Here is an 18,626-nt window from a genome sequence, read left to right as displayed (position 1 = left end):
AGTGGAAACCTACAAAACATTCAAATAGGCACTAGGATATATTCCAAGGGTGTCAGTTGCGCTACCCAACTTGGCTCACATGCTAAGGCAGGCATTCTCAACGAGGGTTCCATGAAACCCTGGGGTTTCTTGACAACCCAGGAAGTATTTCCTGAATGGGTGGGAAATAATTTTTATATATTTTCAAAGTCCTGGGTCATGATGTAGAGCAGGCTTCCCCAATCAGGGTTTCATAAAACCCTGGGGTCTTTTTGACAGCCCTTGAAGGGCCCGTCGCCCTTCCTGCACCCCCACATCCCCATTCACCTCCGCAGCCCCGAACAAGCCATCCCTCTTCCCCTTTGCGCAATCTCCCACCCGCCCCCAACATCCCCGCTCACCTCCGCTGCCCCAAACAAACCCTCCCTCCACGCCCCGCATGATCTCCCACCCGCCCCACCATCCCCGCAGTCGCTTACCAGCCCCCACCCACCCCCTCCCCCACCCCCACCCATCGCTACTGTCCATTCCCCCCATGGCACCTTCCCCCCTCTTCCTCTCACTCATGACCTGTCCCCTTCGTGCCACCTACCTGACTCCCTTCCTGCCTTCCTTCCAGCATTCCCTCCTTCCAGCATTCCCTCCTTCCTTCCTTCCTTCCTTCCTTCCTTCCTTCCTTCCTTCCTTCCTTCCTTCCTTCCTTCCTTCCTTCCTTCCTTCCTTCCTTCCTTCCTTCTCTTTCTCGCTCCCTGTTTCTCTCCCTCATCTTTTGTCTCTTTCTGTCCTCCTCCCTTTTTTCTGTCTTTCTCTGTCTTTCTCCCTTTCTTTCTTCTGCCCATCCGTCCACCCACCCCGCTAACACCCGCTGTATTTTCGGAACAGCGGGCTTAATATCTAGTGCTATAATAATAGATTGAGGTGGATATTTGAAGAAGTGTGCTTGCATACAAAAACGTATACCTTGAATAAAATGATGTTGATCTTAAAGGTGATACTGGACTCAAATTTAGTTAAGCCATACTGAATCTGTTTAATCATATAGGTGCTGCAAGGCTTTTGTTTTAAGAGAAGATCTGTTTATTGTGGCAGTGCTAGCACTCTTCTGTCTGAGGAGGCCATGCATTCTCAGCTTCTGACTTCCTTGTGTATTGTCAGACTCCCCTATTCTTGTGTAATTGTGATGAAAGGGAGACATAAGAAATAAGTCTAAAAATTCTGTACCATGAGCATAGCCATAGATTATTTAATTGGCTGTCTTAAACTTGTGAAGATGGAGATCTTGCATTTAATTTTGATTGCATGCTGTTTCTTCACTTATATGCCTGAAGCCATTAGAAAGGGAAATATGAATTGTATTGAATGAAACCATTTTACTTCTGCCTAACAATGTTAGCATGTGCTGAGTAGCATTTACTCTTTTAAGGTCTTTTTTGCCCTCTTTTGCAATATGAGAACACTTTATGCATTTGAATTCTATGATAATGTTAACAGTAAGCTGTTAGCAAAGGTGGAACTGGCTAATAGATTTTCAATCCTCCTATACTGGTTATCTTGACTAGTACTAATAGTTAAATGAGATGATATTCTGGGTTTAAAATATAAGGAAAGCTCAAGGGTGCAATTTTTACCCTGCTATGAATAAGGCTAGAGCAAGTAAATTATATACCCATGTGTCTTCCTTTGCAGCCTTCTCTCTTACAATACTGTCAACGGAACTTTGGATTCTAGATTCCCTGGCACAGACTTGCCACATGAAAGCACTTTACCCAATTTGTATTAAGAAACTTGTTTGTGTCACACCAGTATCAGTTATGTTGCATCATTTTCCTTGCACTTGTGCCGAAAAACATTGGCTTTGCATTTTTAAGAGAATTATTTTGAACCCACAGCATTTTTAACAATAGGTATAAACTCTGTATGCATGTAGGGGGGATGTGATGCAATATAATCCTTATTCATAGGGCTGTCAAGCTCCAGGTCATGGCTACAGCTTTCTTGGGATTACAATTTACCTCCAGGTGACTGGAGAAAACGGCCAGTTTGAAAGGTGGACTCTGTAGCATTGAAATTGGTCTCTCAAAACCCTTCCATCCTCAGGCTTCTCTCCAAATCTCCAGGTATTTCCCAGACTGGAGCCGGCAATGCTACTCACTCAAAATATTGCTGCTGTTTTCAGAAGTGACCGTGTCTCTACCTAATTCTCTGTCTATGTATGAGAACCAATATTGTATGCATCTGATGGGATACTGCACTATCTACTGGGTTTTGTTTTGTTTTTAGAAAAGTAGCTCTTTCAAAATTGCTCACTGAAATTTTTAGAGTGACTAATCTATGATCTTTTAGGAGTGCATAAATAGCATTTGGGCCAGTTGCAGTGCATTGGGGGCTGAAGCATGATTCTAGATGAGAAGCATCATGGCACAATTAATGTGTGGATTTGTTTGCTTTTCCCTTTAAGAAGCTGCTTGTTTGATAGAAAAGTGTTTCAACATGCATGGAAGCTCTTTCTTCAGCAAATGGGTCCACTGGAGGTTGAACTGCTGTCAAGTGCAGTTGAACACATACAACAGGTGTCTAGTTCTGTATCTTCCTCCACTTGCCTTCCCTAGTGTATATGAAGTGAGAAACCAGACAGCATCCATTCCTCTATGTTTTCTCCTTCCACGTTAAGCATGGCAACTTCCTAATGAGGCCTAGACTGTGCTGGGAATTACAACTGTTCTCCAGGTGACAGAAATCAACCCTCCCAGGAGGAAAGGTAGATTCTGTGGCATCATACCCTCCCTGCTCTCCTCAGACTCTGTTTTCCCCAGTCTTCCCCACTACCTCTTTCACAAGCGAGAGCTAGCACCCCATTAGAACCCTTTGCATGGCTGTTCCGTCTCCAACTTTACATATGTTTGGAATGCATAATAAGCAATTGCATTTGAATCAATGGTTTCATGACTATTCCATAGGGCAAGACATGGGGACATAGTGTTCATGGTCAGGATAAATCCTGCCTCTGCCCCATCATGATGATATTGTAGTTTCTTTAAACCTTGCCTTAGCATAAGCCTTCCTCAACTTTTTTAACACTGAGAAACGCCTGAAACAGTCTTCATGCTTCAAGAAACCTCAGAAGTGGTGTGATTGTGCAGAATATGGTTGAGAATAGCTGTGGACATTGCTCACCCATGGCCCCTCCCCTTCCCACCCCCTCCAGGCCCATCATTGGTGATTTTGGGAGGGGGTGGGTCGGTTGACATGGCCATATGTGGTCATATCACCTAATAAAAAATTCATTAACTCCCACCCATTTGGGAAACCCTTCCAGGGCTGTCATGAAACCCTGGTTGAGAAAGCCTGCTCTGTGTCATGACCCTGGACTTTCTTGGAGACCTCCGATCCAAATACTAGCCTGGGCCAATCTTGCTTAGGTTTTTAGGTGTGATGAGATCAGACCAGCCTGGGCCACTGTGCTCTTATCTTGCATAGAAGTGAGCAATGCAGGAATTTATAGAAGACCTTCTTATAACCATCAATCCCAGCAGCCGGCTCAAGGTTGACTCAGCCTTCCATCCTTCTGAGGTCGGTAAAATGAGTACCCAGCTTGCTGGGGGGTAAAATGGTAATAACTGGGGAAGGCACTGGCAAACCACCCTGTATTGAGTCTGCCATGAAAACCCTAGAGGGTGTCACCCCAAGGGTCAGACATGACCCGGTGCTTGCACAGGGGGTACCTTTACCTTTACCTTAAAGTACAGCCTGCTTTGACCAGGATGACCCAGGTTAGCCCAGTCTCATTACATCACAGAAACTAAGTTGGGTACTTGGATGGAAGGCCACCAAAAGATGTCCAGAGATGCTACACAGAGGCAGTGAATGGCAACCCAGCTGTGTTCATCTCCTGCGATGATCAAGTCAAATAGTGCCGAACTGTGGTTTGGCATAATATCTAAATTATTTTTAACACAGCTATGTACATGGAATGGGTATTTTCCCATGTACACTTACAATGTGTACATTTGTCAAGTTAAGATTTGGACTAACAAGTATAAGTGTTCCTTCAGAAGATTCTTGTGACAAAGTCCTTACAGTTGATTCATTAAGTTAGTTATTAGCCGGAACTCTGTGTGACATCATACATGCAGTAGAAGAAAGGGTTTTAGAACAAATGATTATGCAATTACTACGGTAAAGTGTAACAAACTACTTGTAATGCTACTTCCCTTTTTTACTTAGTGCTGAATACATGAAAAGAAAATTTAATACTGACAGCTTCAAAAAAGCAGTTTACAGGATATGCCATAGTCCCGCCATAATAAATACTGTATATAAAATTAAATCCTTACAATTCTTGCTCTGAGGTAAAGAGCCATGGAAACTTGGAAGCTAAGTGTGATGCTATAAAACGTAAGATATAAACCATGATACAAAAAAATGGATCTTTGCAGAAATTCAGAATTTAGGAAAAACTCAGGAGTCGGAATAGCATATTCCAATAATTGTCAGCTTTTGTTTTATTTTCTTTTTTTCTAGGGGAGGGAACACATGCCAATGCAATAATTATTGGACAGTTGACCAAACTTCCCCATTTCTCTAGACAGGTTTTCGCCAACTACTATACAATATAACAATTTATTTGAGGGAAAAGAAGCAGAGAAGCTTACTAGTTGGTACCAATTCATCCCTTGCTGTAGCTACATGTTTTTTAAAACATTTGCAGACATGTATCTTTATTTTAAAACGTAAGCCTAATTAAAGACAATAGGATACAGCAGGTTCAAGTTCTGGACACTACAGTGCAACTGAAAGCTACCTTATACTGGAATTCACTTACTGCCACACAGGTTTACAGTCTTCCAACTATCTATGCTCTATAAGCATCTGCTGAACTTCCTTGGACAAAGACTCAGACATGAAAGATTTACATCAGACACCTTTAAAACTACAATACTAACTCCATGATATGGACAAACGAGAACTCTACTTTGAAGTTGCTGAACTAGGATTTGTCAAACTTGACTTTATTCCATTTGGGATCATGGACTTTCCTCCCACAACACATGTGGTCATAGTGATTATGGAGCTGGAACAAGATTAGGGAGCATTGGATACAAGTCTCCACTTGGCAATGAAGCTGAATAGTTGAGCCACCCCCCCCCCTCAGCCTACCCCACATCAGAGGGTTACGGTGAAGGTAAAATGACGTTTTTTGGTTGAAGGACAAGATTTTAAAAATGAATTCATGAACTAATGCAAGTGGAGGGGGGGGACCAGCATTATCACTTTGACTACTGAACTGGTCTTCTGGTGTATGGACTTGAGCTTTGCATAGAAGTATTGCGTAAAAACCTGTAACAATTCTCAGTCTATTGGCAGAGAATTTTGATACAAATAATTGAGGGAGCAAAGAACAAAGGTGTGTCCTTGAAGGATAGCAGTACACAAATGTACAGGAGTTGAAGCACCATATGGAAGCTGCAAAAAGATTCAGGCAGGAGTCTGATGCAACTTGAGTAATGGGAAGAGACAGAACAAGAAGTTGAAAAAGGAGAAGTGCCAACCAGTAGAACAGAAATTATTCAACTCTAAGGCTAGCAGAGCATACAGACAGGGCAGATTTTGGTGGTGTTGTAAATAAGATCATGACTCAGCAAGAGAGATGTCTTCGTGTTCTGTGTCAGGTTGCAAAGCACATTTTGATTAAGAACTGCAGTAAGAATCAGAGCCTCACTGAGTTGCAGCTTTGGTGACAAAGAAGTTGGTGAAAACTTTATGCTAAACACCAATAGATTATCTCCTGTGTAACATTACAAATGTTGCATAGGCATTCCAGGCATATTCTACAGCAGTTAGACTAGCTACATCCTAAACAGGGTTGCACCCTTGTAAGCCCTCTGAGATAAATGGGTTTTGAAGGGTTTACCTCTGCTTAGGAGAGCACTATTAGTTACTCCAAATCAGTGTTACTTAGTGCATGGAGCAGAGTTTTCTAATCCTGATGTACTTCAGATAGCCTCTGAGACTACACAATGAACATAAAACATGGAAGAGTCAGAAGTACAGCTTAAACAGAGCAAACAGCCTCTTTGAAAACCTCACAGACTCTCCAACAAGAAGTGCACGCTTCTCACCTGTATGCACAAACAACAACAATGGATTGTGCAGTAGCTGAACTTTCATTTAGAAGCCTGTCAAGCAGCCTCCCATGTAGTGGGTGTAGGGCATGAAAATACAAGTCCACAAATAACAAGCAAACCAGAGTACCACTCTTTACTACATCAAAATTAAGAATCACTTCCCTAGATAATAGAGTGACAACGTTATCATTGGACAAGTTAAACAGAAGGGGAAAAGTTACAGAAGCCTGAAAACTAGAAAAAGTGACTGAACAAATGTCTAAGGCAGAAGATTCCTAAAGTTTACTCCTTGCCCCATAAACAGGATTTTCTATGTTCATTCCCAATCATAGTTTAGTTCACTTCAATACAGTTACATTACAAGACAAGACAATGATAAGCTTAAAGAAAAATGCTCGTCTCTCATTTTTCTGTGACCGTTTATACAAGTACCCCAAAACTGTGAATTTTACACAAAATTGACACAGACTGTACTTTTCTGCACTTCCTGACCTTTTCCCTCCCTTTTTGGTCTGTACACCTGCTAACTTTTAGTGTCATGAAAGCTTGTCACAATAATTCTTTACTCCAAAAAAAAAAAAAGGAACATTTCCATCAATAAATATGAAAGATTACAAAGTTAACATTCAACCCAAGTCATATCTTGCTCCACCATAACAAGGATTCCACAGTTCTTTATTATACTCTCTGACCTCATATGCTATGCAAGCCAGAATTTAACAAAGTCCCAGGCAAATTTTCCAGAGAGAAAAAGAGAAAGGCAAACAAAGAGAAGGGTCAAGTGCAGAAGTGATTAAGCATAATCTTTTGTTTCCAAATTCTAGTGCAGTGGGGCTTCTGCTCACCAGTTTGACGACTGACATCTTTGCATTCATGTCTAGATTTATCAGAATACCCATATTCCTATTTTTAAAAGAGTTCATGGTTTAGCAAGGGAAATTGAGGACTGCATTACCAATGAACCAGTGAAGGAACATTTCATGCTGAATTCCTTTAAACTAGCCCTCACCTCTGAACTTTTCAAGCAACAGAAGTAGACAAAGAGCCCAAGGGGCTATCCAGCCTACCAGTACTGAAGCGCTTATTAACAGACAAGATTTTTTTCTCATGAAACAGCTAGACCCTATGCATGTTTACACAGAAATAAGTCCAACAAAACTCAGCTGGGTTTACTCTCAAGTAAATGTGCCTAGAATGGTCTCTGTACAGCTTTAAGTTGGCATTCAAATCCTGAACAAAACAAAAGCTGCACATTCCTTCAAGGGCATTTTATGTTAGGACTGCTAAGGGGAAAGAAACCATTTTGCAAAGTTAGTTTCTCCTTCCTGGCAGTTGTTTTCTGTTTGCCATCTCAGTCACTCTTTTCACCTGCACTGAGTTTTACTCATGCGTCTGAGCAACATTTAAAAAAACTGAATGGGAAACAAAGCACCTGCTGCTGACATAAAACAGGCCAACAAAGAACTGGGCCTGCCCCCGAGAAAAACCATAAAATAACCAGTTGCTAAGTATGATCAAGTTGCTGTTTATAGGCTGGAAAAAGTGACAAACCAACTGAACCTCAACAGGCCTGGAGAAAAATCTTTTGATAAGTATTTCCTTTAAAAATGCTACTATAAAATTTCAAATACACTGAGAGCACCTACCCCCCCCCAAAAAAAAACAGGAAAAATGAATTGAGATTATTACAGCTTGAGTTCCTGCTGTCACTTTTAATGGCTTTCTTTCAAAGAACGATTTGTTCTGCAAACACATGTCTTCCACTGTTCATCTACTTTGAATTTAGTTCATGCATTGTTAGGTTTGTGCAATTTGTTGAGGGAGGCAGCACAAGGGCTCGAAACGCGCCATCAGAGCTGAACAATAGCCAAGTTTTCATTCAAAGGTTTGACTTCCACGACGCACACAATTGTCTACAGTTTGAAAAGAGACTATTTCCCTTCTCCATTTCATTTGCAAGACACAGTATGCATTCTGAAATCATCCTAGGTGGCATTTCCTTAGGCTTCTAACAAAGGCTGCCCCTTTCAAATCTGCACCTGGTGGCTTTAGGCACTTGGGGAGGCACAAGCCACCAGACTTCCCCCCAACTCAGCAGCTTTCACCCGAGTTTTTAATGGGAAGGACAAGAACAACAGCAACAAGGTAGTCCCCCCCCAAAAAAAACAAAAACAAAAAACCCTCACCTTTAAGATCTTATCCAGCCCATCCTGGTTTAGGCAGGGAAATTCTGCCAGGAGCTGATTTTTCTTGGATTTGTACGCATTCGACGCTGCTCTCCAGTAAGGTTCCTCGAGGACTTCAAAAATAGCTGCCCCGATGGACAGGTAGAAGATGATAGCGGACGTCAGCAAGGGACCTCTGTCTACCATGCTGGTGCCTGTGGGGGACGCTCAGCAATAGCGAAAAGGAAGGAGCCGCTTGAGTATGCCTCGGGACGGGAGGAAGGGAAGGAGGAGATCTGAGCTCCCTCTGGAGAGAACGAGAAAGACACACTCTCACTTTCCTTGCCCTGCCATTGCTTCCCACCCCTTCCTCCTCCCCGAGCTCCTTTTTATTTTCCTCTCCCTTTCGCTCCCCTCCCACTGTCCCCACCTCTGCCGGCTCCCCTCGTCCGTCCACCCCCTCCTTCCTTTCGCCGTCCCATTCCTCCAGTGTTTAAATTTGGTGCCCTTCTTTCCCCCCACACTCCTCACCGAGCAGCGCATGCGGAGCGTTTTCCGGTTGGCCGGCCACAGCTTCGTCCTCCCGCCTCGGAGACTGAGGCTGGGGAGCCTAACTTCGCCCGCCAGCCCGCTCCATGTGGCGCGCCGCCTGCTCTCCCCTGCCCTCTGCCTGAAGGAGTCGCCGGGAGGCCACACTTTCTCTTCCTTCCCCCCCGCTCGGCCGCCTTCGGCCCCGCGTTCTGCCGCCCTCTCTGGAAAGTACAGAATGGCCCCGCTCTGCCGTCGAGAAGGCTTTCTAAAGACGCCCGGCGCGCTCTGCTAACTTGTGGGAAGCTCAGGAGTTGCAGCTGCCCCCGCCTGGGCGGGGTGAGCTGCGAACAGCCTCAGTGAAGTGAGGTACTTGTTCTTGCCTTGACCTGGGTGGGAACCTGCGTAATGTGTCCTTTGTGTGACACACAGTCTCTGTCTCTCTTCCTCCCGGGGCCGAGGGAAGGCTTAACACTGGTAAGGTGTTTGAAAAACAAAAATACCCCCTCCCTCCCCGTCCTGGTCATTTTTTGCTTCTCAGGTAAAATAATTAACTGCCCTACCATAAATAAACAAACAATACTCTGGAAATTAAAATTAGGAATTACATTCCCTTGGAGGACAGAACACGTTTTTTTTTTCTCTATTTGCAGCTCCGGAGTGGCTTATTGCAGTACAAGCCAAACTGTGGAAGTGAATCCTGCTTGCAGTGAGAGTGACTTCACCTGAAAGTATACTTTAAAAGTTTATTCTGTTCCTACTACTTCAGAAGGGCTTCAAATCCACACCCATCCATGAAACTCTTGGGCTACTTACTATGAGTCATGAAGAAGAAAAGGGGTGTTAAGTTATCCACAGGAACTGAGAGCACTATGTAAAAATCCCACTGGTTTTATGTCCCAGGTATATATGGCAACCATAGGCTGTTTTGGGATGGAGGCTCTCCCCACCCACCCCAGCAGTGCTTGGGGACACTTGTGGACATCAATAAAGCTCTTAGTGAAATCTGAGAGTTTGTTGCCTCAGCTTTCCCTGTGAGATTCCAGGAACTTTCAGATTGTTCAGTACAATGCATGTTTGGAACTGGCTCCATTTTGTGGTGTCAGGTGTACTGATACAGAGTAGAGATTAAATGTAGTGCTCCCGCTGCTAATCCCTGCTAGCCCAAATGGCAGATCAAGAATCAGAGGCTGCCGTCCAAGAGAGTGATCTGCTGGCTGTTCAATTTCTTTTCCCAACCATGTCAATATCATTAGAGCAGGTGTGGAGACCGTGCTGGTCACCTTGACAGATGATATCCAGCGCCAGCTGGACTGAGGTGGGTCGGCCATGCTCATACTTTTAGATCTGTTGGCTGCATTTGACGTGGTCGACCACAAGTTGACCCACCGCCTGGCTGAAGCTGGGATTAGGGGGACTGTGTTACAATGGCTGGTCTGCTTTCTCCGGAACCAGTCTCAGAGAGTCACTGTGGGGGAGTAGTTATTAGACCCTTGTGGAGGTCCGCAAGGGGCAGTCCTCTCCCCCATGTTGTTTAACATCTGCATGCACCCCCTAGTCCAGCTGGTCTGGGGTTATGGGCCGGGTTGTCACCAGTATAGGGATGACACCCAGCTCTATCTCCTAATGGATGGCTGGCCGGACTCCCCCCCCCCCCCGAAACATTTGCTGGATGGTTGGAAGCAATGACTGGATGGCTCAGGCATAGCTGTCTGAAACTCAAACCCTCCAAGATGGGGGTCCTGTTGCTGGGGAGATGAGGGCAAGATCAGGAAGCACACCTCCCATGCCTGGATGGGTGCAATTGGTACCTGCACCAACTGCCAGGAATTTGGGGATGATCTTTGATGCCTCCCTCTCCATGGAGGCTCAAGTCATAAAGGTACTCTGAACAGCATTTTTTCATCTGCGCCAAGCATGGCTACTAGCACCCTACCTGTCCTCTGAACATCCGGCCACATTGATCCATGCAACAGTCACTTCCAGGTTAGATTACTGTAACTCGCTCTACGCGGGCCTACCCTTAGCTTTGACCAAGAAATTACAGCTTGTACAAAATGCGGCTGTGAGGGTGTTCACTGGTACATCTTGGAGGGCCCGTATCCAGCTGTTACATCAACTACATTGGTTACCAGTCTATTTCTGGAACAAGTTTACGGTTTTGGTTTTAATTTTAACTTTAACTTTTAACTATGTGCAGCTTGGGCCCTGCATATCTACAGGACTGCTTGTCTGCCTATGCCCCCCACAGGGCACTCCGTTCTGCAGGTATGAATCTGCTGGTGGTCACAGGCCCCTGGACGTTCACCTGGCCTCGACCAGGGACAGGGCTTTTTCAGCCCTGGCCCCAGCCTGGTGGAATGAGCTCCCAGAAGAGCTAAGGGCCTTGCCAGAATTAACAGCTTTCCTCTAGGCCTGTAAAACAGAGCTCTTCCGCCAGGCATATAGAATCATAGAATCATAGAATCATAGAGTTGGAAGGGGCCATACAGGCCATCTAGTCCAACCCCCTGCTCAACGCAGGATTAGCCCTAAGCATCCTAAAGCATCCAAGAAAAGTGTGTATCCAACCTTTGCTTGAAGACTTCCAGTGAGGGGGCACTCACCACCTCCTTAGGCAGCCTATTCCACTGCTGAATGACTCTGACCGAGAAAAACTTTTTCCTGATATCTAGCCTATATCGTTGTACTTGAAGTTTAAACCCATTACTGCGTGTCCTTTCCTCTGCAGCCAGCAGAAACAGCATCCTGCCCTCCTCCAAGTGACAACCTTTCAAATACTTAAAGAGGGCTATCATGTCCCCTCTCAACCTCCTTTTCTCCAGGCTGAACATTCCCAAGTCCCTCAACCTATCTTCATAGGGCTTGGTCCCTTGGCCCCAGATCATCTTCGTCGCTCTCCTCTGTACCCTTTCAATTTTATCGATGTCCTTCTTGAAGTGAGGCCTCCAGAACTGCACACAGTACTCCAGGTGTGGTCTGACCAGTGCCGTATACAATGGGACTATGACATCTTGTGATTTTGATGTGATGCCTCTGTTGATACAGCCCAAAATGGCATTTGCCTTTTTTACCGCTGCATCACACTGCCTGCTCATGTTTAGTTTACAATCCACAAGTACCCCAAGGTCTCGTTCATATGGTTGAGGCCAGGTTGAGGTCCTGGAGCTACCAAGAGGGGATCCACTAGAACCAGGGGATTTAGGTTTAGGACCCTCATTCTTAATGAAAGAGCTCCGTACTGCTAGATAGATGGGGGGGGGGAGATGGGGAGTTGATTCCAAGGAATAGCCATCTTTTAATGTTTTGGGGATTTTAAGGGTTTTGTTGTTTTTATTATTTTATTGTAAACCGCCACAAGTCTTTGAGAGCAGTGAGATACATTAAAGAATAAATAAAGCTATTTTTCAGTAATTTTGACAATTTGCTCTTTGGATGAGCCTTTATATTTCCGATTCCCAGTATATGAATAAGTTAATTTGATGCATTCCATATAAAAATTCAACATGAGATCTCAGACCTCAATGTGTGTGATCCTGCACAGCATTTTTAAAAATGAAAACAAATGTGTAGTGGTTTTCATTGTGCACAGGTAAAAACATTTTTTCTGCAATAAAACTCTACCAATTGGATCTAGTACCAATATTGTGCATACTCTTAGAAGGTAGAAATTTTTTTCATTTGTACATGAGTAATTACACTTTCAATCTGATTTGTATTTTATATTTTCCGTTTATGGTGGCCTGTCGGTAACTTGCCTGCTTCTCATTTGTAAACCTCTTATTAGGTGAGCCCTCTATGCATAATATTATTATTATTCCCTGGTATGTGCGATCCCATGTACATTAATAATGGTTACCTATTGAAACACCATAGTGAAAGCCTAACTTCAAGAGTTTAAGAGGACAACACCATAGTCCTGGGAGCCTGTTCTTGTCTGTGTAATATTAGCATAATATAGTTGGTATCCATTTTCAGCTGGTGTAAATGCACTGCAGGATTCTTCTGTTAATGCCTAGTAATTCTGAATCTGTTCTCCCACACAGTTTGTTTTTCCCTTCATATTTGTCCTCCTGATGTTTATCGATGACAAGACAATCTGAAGGACATGGCACTTAAGCAGTGCTAAGCATTGTATACTCTTCAAAATCCATTGAAATAGTACTTGATTTTTAAATGGCACATATCTATTTAGGTTTGCACAGTTGATTTTCTAGGATGTTCCCTCCACACACTATTTTATCTAAAACTTTCCTTATAAGCTATGGCAAGCTAATACCTTTAGCCAGAAACTAGTAACTGGCACTGTAATAAATTGAATTCCTTTTCTGTCATCCATTTTTTTGTATGTTGTCTTCAGGCATTGTAAGGGGCTACCTCAAAATAATAGCATTGCACTAGAACATTGTGTACACTAGGTAGTGTGCAAGTATAAGCAGTTTTTGCCAGTGGATTTTTGTGATACATTTAAAAAGTAGATTTTGTCCACAGTCGGTATAAAAGCTAAAGTGCAAAGCAGATAATAAGTACTAACAGAAGGGACTCACAAAATGTTATGATGATTTTTGGGTTGATAATTTTTTTAATGAATCAATGAATATAATTCTAGCTGGATCTTCAGAGTACTGGACTTATATTTACCGTTAACCATTCAGGAAGTAAACCCACTAGATAGCTAGTTTGTTTATTCATTAAAGCAGCTCCAAAGACATATTTTTGATGCAATCCTTTCCATAGTTACTACAGTCAAAGCCCATTGATTTAGACTAGTGGAACTCTGCATAAGATTGCATTGACTGTGGTTCCCTGAGAAATATGCATGAACAGAAGCAAACTTACATGCACAAATTCACCCACAGTGCTTTTAAAGAACAATAAGGGGTGGGGGGGAGATCTCTCCAGTCATGATGAGTTTGCAATCTAAAATGAGATAGGGGTGGTGAGAGAGACAATGATAAATAGAGGAAGAATAGGCATTCTGTTCCGTTATAACAGAGTATGTTTTGCTTGGTTTTAGTAAGGAATGATAGATTACAGGGTTGTGCCAAAAGTTTTATATAATTCTTTAAGGAAGTCTTTAAGGAAATATATGGAAGTAGCATCCCAAAAGTATCCAGAAAAGGGGTTCCTGGCATAAGAGGCAGTACAGGAGAAAGGATAACACAAGTTAAGGGAACAGAAATTTAGATGGGTAGGGGTGGAGGAATCATAGAATTGGAAGGCACCTGTAGGGTCATCTAGTCCAACCCCCTGCAGAATGCAAGAAATTCACAACTGCCTGCCTACCCACAGTAACCCCAATTCCATGCCTAGATGATGCCCCCCCAAACCAGAATCCCTGGCCAGTTTGGCCTGGAGGAAATGTGCCTCCCAACTCCAAAGTTGCAATAAGCATTTCCTTGGGCATGCAAGAAAGGGCTACAAGAACCAAGCACCAACACAATCCCTTCTGCCCACCCACTTACAATATGCCTAAGACTATTTCCATCTTTAAACTGCCCGCGGCGTGGCACACTGCAGACTTAATAATAGAGTAAGGGCTGTGTGGGAGGAGTTAGGGTGGGCTCTGGCCGGGATAAAAACTTGGAGGAGCGAATCAGGAGCAGCGAAGTGGCTCCTGATTCGCTTGTCCAAGTGGCATTCCAGGGCCAAGCGTCCAATAGGGAGGCGCGCAAAGCGCGCCTCCCCATTGGACACTTGGCCCGTCTCGAGGACAGCCCGCGGCTAAGTCCACACTCCTCCCGAGCCGCCATCCTGCCCGGATGGCCGCCAGGGAAGAGAATCGCCCCACTTCCCTGGGCTCAGGGAAAATAGCTTCCCCTAGGCCCAGCGAATGCCCTTCCCTGCCGACGGACCTGAGGAACTGCCGCACGCCCTCCACGATCGCCGCCGACAACACGAGGCCACGCCCAGCCGCAGGGGCGGCCCACCCTTCACGATGGCCGCCGACATGACGGGCCCCAAGACGAGCTGCCACCCGTGCTCCGACATCCATTTCCCCCCTTGCGGCCCTCTCACCAACCATCGCCGCCGCCACCAGCCACCGTGGTCCCCGGCCTCTCCGCTATCTTCGCCACCCACGCAGCCCCCAGCCACCATGCTCGCTGCTTCCTCCCTTCCCGGGCTGTACCCGGCCTTCGCTGCCACACCCATCCGCTGCGCTCGCTGCCCTCTCTGCCCTCTCCGCCGCCACGGATGCCCCCAGACTCCACGATCGCTGCTTACACAAGTCCTGACCTCTACACAGCCTTCGCTGCTGCCGCCGCGCCCTCCCAACATGACCAGCCCGCCACCGACCCGCTCCGCAACAAGCCATGCCCGAAACCTCACACGCGCGCCGACACCACCCTGCTGCCGCTCCGCCGCACTGAGCCCTCGCGCAGGACTACAAAGCTGTGCAAGTCACACCTCGCCTCCTGCACCCCGCCGGTGCTCTCACCAACACATCCACTGTAAGTGCCACCCCACTAGACTGCCCAGCCGCGCGCAGCAACTTCCAAGATCTATGCCCTTCTTCCGCGTCGTCCACGCCCACCAAGAAGCCTTTGGGAGCCGGGGGGGGGGGGCAGCCACAACCCATCTAGCGCCCATTTTATTCTAATATAAAATGGGCTTTTAATCTAGTTTAAAATATCAGAGAGCTCATGCATTTCCTCAGCAGCCAAGATACTCTGTCAGAAATTGGCAGTAGAACCAATCGAGTATAGATTTGTTCCTGCACTTCTCCTCCTTTCCAATGGCTGATTGACACAGTTACTGATATGCATGGCTCCAGCTGTTGTATATGCACACAGGTATATTGGGGACATAGATGGTCTCACATATTTTCTGGTTGTGGAATTCTGATTTTTAGATGGGGTATAAGCAGGAAGCACTGCAGCAGAGTATGTTTTGCATCTAGTTAAAAGAATAGAAGAGAAACAAACTTTGTAAGAGGAAAAGAGAAAGAGAGTCCTAACAGTCTAACTTACTAACATGGTTCTTCTGCCCTTCTGGAGACAATCAGGATGAACACTGGCAGAGCTGCCAAAGTCTGTCCATTCTATCAACAAGGTGTCTTTCTGCCCAAACTGTTTGGCATGGGAAGATAGAATTTTCACTCTTAGTGAAGCCACCAAGATGAGGAGTTTGCTATCCTTTCAATAAAGAGATTTTTCACAAAAGAAGTCTGCTTATTGGGAGTAACCGACAGGACCTCACAACTAGAACGTTCTGTGTTTATTGGGCCACATCACTATGAACTAGCTTTAGAGGGTGATGTGTCTGGTTTCTCTCATGGCTGTTACTGAAGCTAGGCCTTGTTCCTTTAGTTTGAATGCACTGCATACAGCCTCATTCAGTATTGCATTTGGTTATCTGTATGCCTTTGGTCAGGTTCTGGCTCTCAAGTTGGCCAATAGCATTATTATCTTGACTAGAAAATAAGCCCGCTATAGAAGAAATACAGCGGGCCCTAGCAGAGGGGGAGGCAGACTGTGGGAAAGGAAGAAAGAAGAGGAAAGGAGGAAGGGGAGGGAGAAAAAAGGGCAAGGGGTGGTTGAAGGAATGGGTAGAAGGGAGAAAGAAAGTAAAGGAGAGACAGGAAGCAAGTGAGAAGGAAAGACAGAGAGACAGGAAGGAGATGGAGAAATAGAGGAAGTCAGGAAGTAAGAAGGAAGAAAAGGAGGCAGGCAGAGAGGTAGGTGAAAGGGGAGGGGACAGGGGGGTGAAGGTTGGGGGGGAATCACGGGGGGGCAAATCAGGAGGGGGAGGTAGGGAGGAAAGAGGGGGTAGAGAGGAGTGTATGTGTGGGTGTGTGGAGTGGGGGAGAGGAAGGAAGAAGGAAGAAAGGAAGGCAGGCAGAGAGGTAGGTGAAAGGGGAGGGGCCAGAGGGGTGTGTGAAGGTTTGGGGGGAATCATGGGGGGGATAGCAGGGGGGAATGGGATGGGGATGTGGTGAGGGAAGAGCGGGGTAGAGAAGAGTGTGTGCGTGGATGTGTGGTGTGAGGGAAGGGGTGGCAGAGCGCAGTGGGTGGGTGGCTGTGTGTGTGTGTGTGTGTGTGCTTGTCTGTGGGGGCGGGAAAATGGCGGCAGGGCAATGTGGGAGCAGCCAGGGGGGTTGTGTGTGTGTCTGTGGTCACTGGGAAATGGCGGCGGAGCGAGGGGGGTCGGCCAGGAGGTTTCGTGTGTGTGTGTACGTGTCTGTGGACAGAGGGAAGCGGCGGCGGGGTGAGGGGGGATGGCCAGGGGGGGTTAGCTGGTGAGGCTGTGTGTGTGTGTGGATGCGGGGAAGCGGCGCCGGTGAATGGCCAGTGGGAGGGGATCCCAGACGGGAAAGGATCAGGGACCTGCGACACAGCGTCCCTGTTTGTTTCGCGAGGGCAAGGGGAAGCCAGCGGGAGGATTCACCGTCGGGGAAGGCTGCTTCTCCTTGTGTGTGGTGAGTCCCCGGCCGGGCAAGGCGAGGCTGGGCCAAGCAGCCAATTGGCTGCTTGGCCCTGGAGTGACACTTGGAGGGCCCAATCAGGACCCGCAAAGCGGCTCCTGATTTGGCTCTCTGAGTTTTTATCCCGGACAGAGCCCGCCCTTTCTCTTCCCCCTTAGGGCTTACTCTTTTATTTATTCCACTCTGCAGGAGCGGTTAAAGATGTCTAAGACATCTATGCCATTGCGAGGAACATTTCTTATGATTGCAGTGTTTAGTCAGATTTGCACTCTGCATACATGTGTCTAGGCATAGACTTCCAGTTGCAATCAATTTCCCTTTTTGCTTAACGAAACATCTTTTCCCAAATGATGTCACCATCACTCTTTTAGCAAGCACCCTTGTTGAAATCAGGTTGTTTGCAAGCTTTGGCACATATAGGCAATTTTTAATGGGAACATGTCTAACTTGTCCATTTGTAAACTTGCATTTGCTGAGCTTACCTCTTCTGTAACCACAGACCTTACATGTGCTGCACTAGACTGTTGGCTGTCATTTGAGTTGGGGCAGGTTATCCCTTCTCTTCCTGCTTCTGCATGAGGTAACATTTGGCATTATGCACCTTGTCCGCCCCAGATTTGTGCTCCCACAGACCTCTGAGTTGTTCAGTTAGATTGAGCATCTGATCTAAATGGTCAGCCAAGAGAAATGTAGTGCCCAAGTCCTTACGGCCTGGGCCTGATCTTCCTCATTCCACACTGCTATCTGGGACTCGTGCGCTGAGCCTCTGTTTTGAGATGTAATCTGGAGCCTCCTCCTCTCGGTTCACATTTCTGTCAGCAACACACACGCCATCCCAGGGCTGCTAGGTGGCCTTCCAAATACAGGGGGGTGGGGCTCTGTAAAACTCTTTTTTTAAACCTCCAAGGTTACTAAAAGTTCTGCCCACATCTTCGGGAGGGGGGGGGGAATCTGGTGATAGCCCATCTATCTATAAAACCTCAAAAATTGGAGCAGCCTTAAACTGCTGCTACCTTTGCCACCCTTTTGGTAGCAGCTTTGTTTTTCCAGTAATGTCTGGGTCTCTCCAAAGATAAAACTGTGCAATTTTCACCTTCTTTCTTCTACCTTGTTAGAGAGGGCAACACAATAACAATTTTATGCCTAGCAGCCAGATTCTCTATTTTATGGGATAAGATTGCAGGTGAGGTTAGGGTTGTCTACTCGGTGTACCATGCAGCAGTGCCCAGAGCACCACACAATTGCTATATATGACTGGGAAGGTGGAAGTTTTTATGATAATTTCTCTTTTCTGTAGGTTTTATTTTTTGCTTGAATGGTGGTGGCAATGTTCATGAAGGTGCTCCTCCTTATAAGGCAACCGAGCTATCATTTCCTGTTTTGTAATGCTGCTGCAATAAAAGG

At 45.8% G+C, this 18,626-nt stretch overlaps 1 protein-coding gene across 1 annotated transcript in view; it reads right to left on the bottom strand.

The window, feature by feature from the left end:
* The window catches only part of KCNK5 (potassium two pore domain channel subfamily K member 5), a 52,251-nt gene extending 43,254 nt beyond the window's left edge, over positions 1-8,997 (bottom strand). Inside the window, exons 1-2 of the mRNA XM_077341999.1 lie at positions 8,801-8,997; positions 8,291-8,576 (exon numbers count right to left, since the gene is read on the bottom strand). Of these exons, the coding sequence (XP_077198114.1) occupies positions 8,291-8,476 (186 nt within the window). The 5' untranslated portion in view covers positions 8,477-8,576; positions 8,801-8,997. The remainder of the gene's footprint in view (positions 1-8,290; positions 8,577-8,800) is intronic.
* Between the last annotated feature and the right edge of the window lie 9,629 nt (positions 8,998-18,626).

The sequence above is a fragment of the Paroedura picta genome, chromosome 1, assembly GCF_049243985.1.
Source record: "Paroedura picta isolate Pp20150507F chromosome 1, Ppicta_v3.0, whole genome shotgun sequence".
Lineage (NCBI taxonomy): Eukaryota > Metazoa > Chordata > Lepidosauria > Squamata > Gekkonidae > Paroedura > Paroedura picta.
Note: the sequence above shows the minus strand (reverse complement) of the source record. Positions and strands in the feature narration are given on the sequence as shown.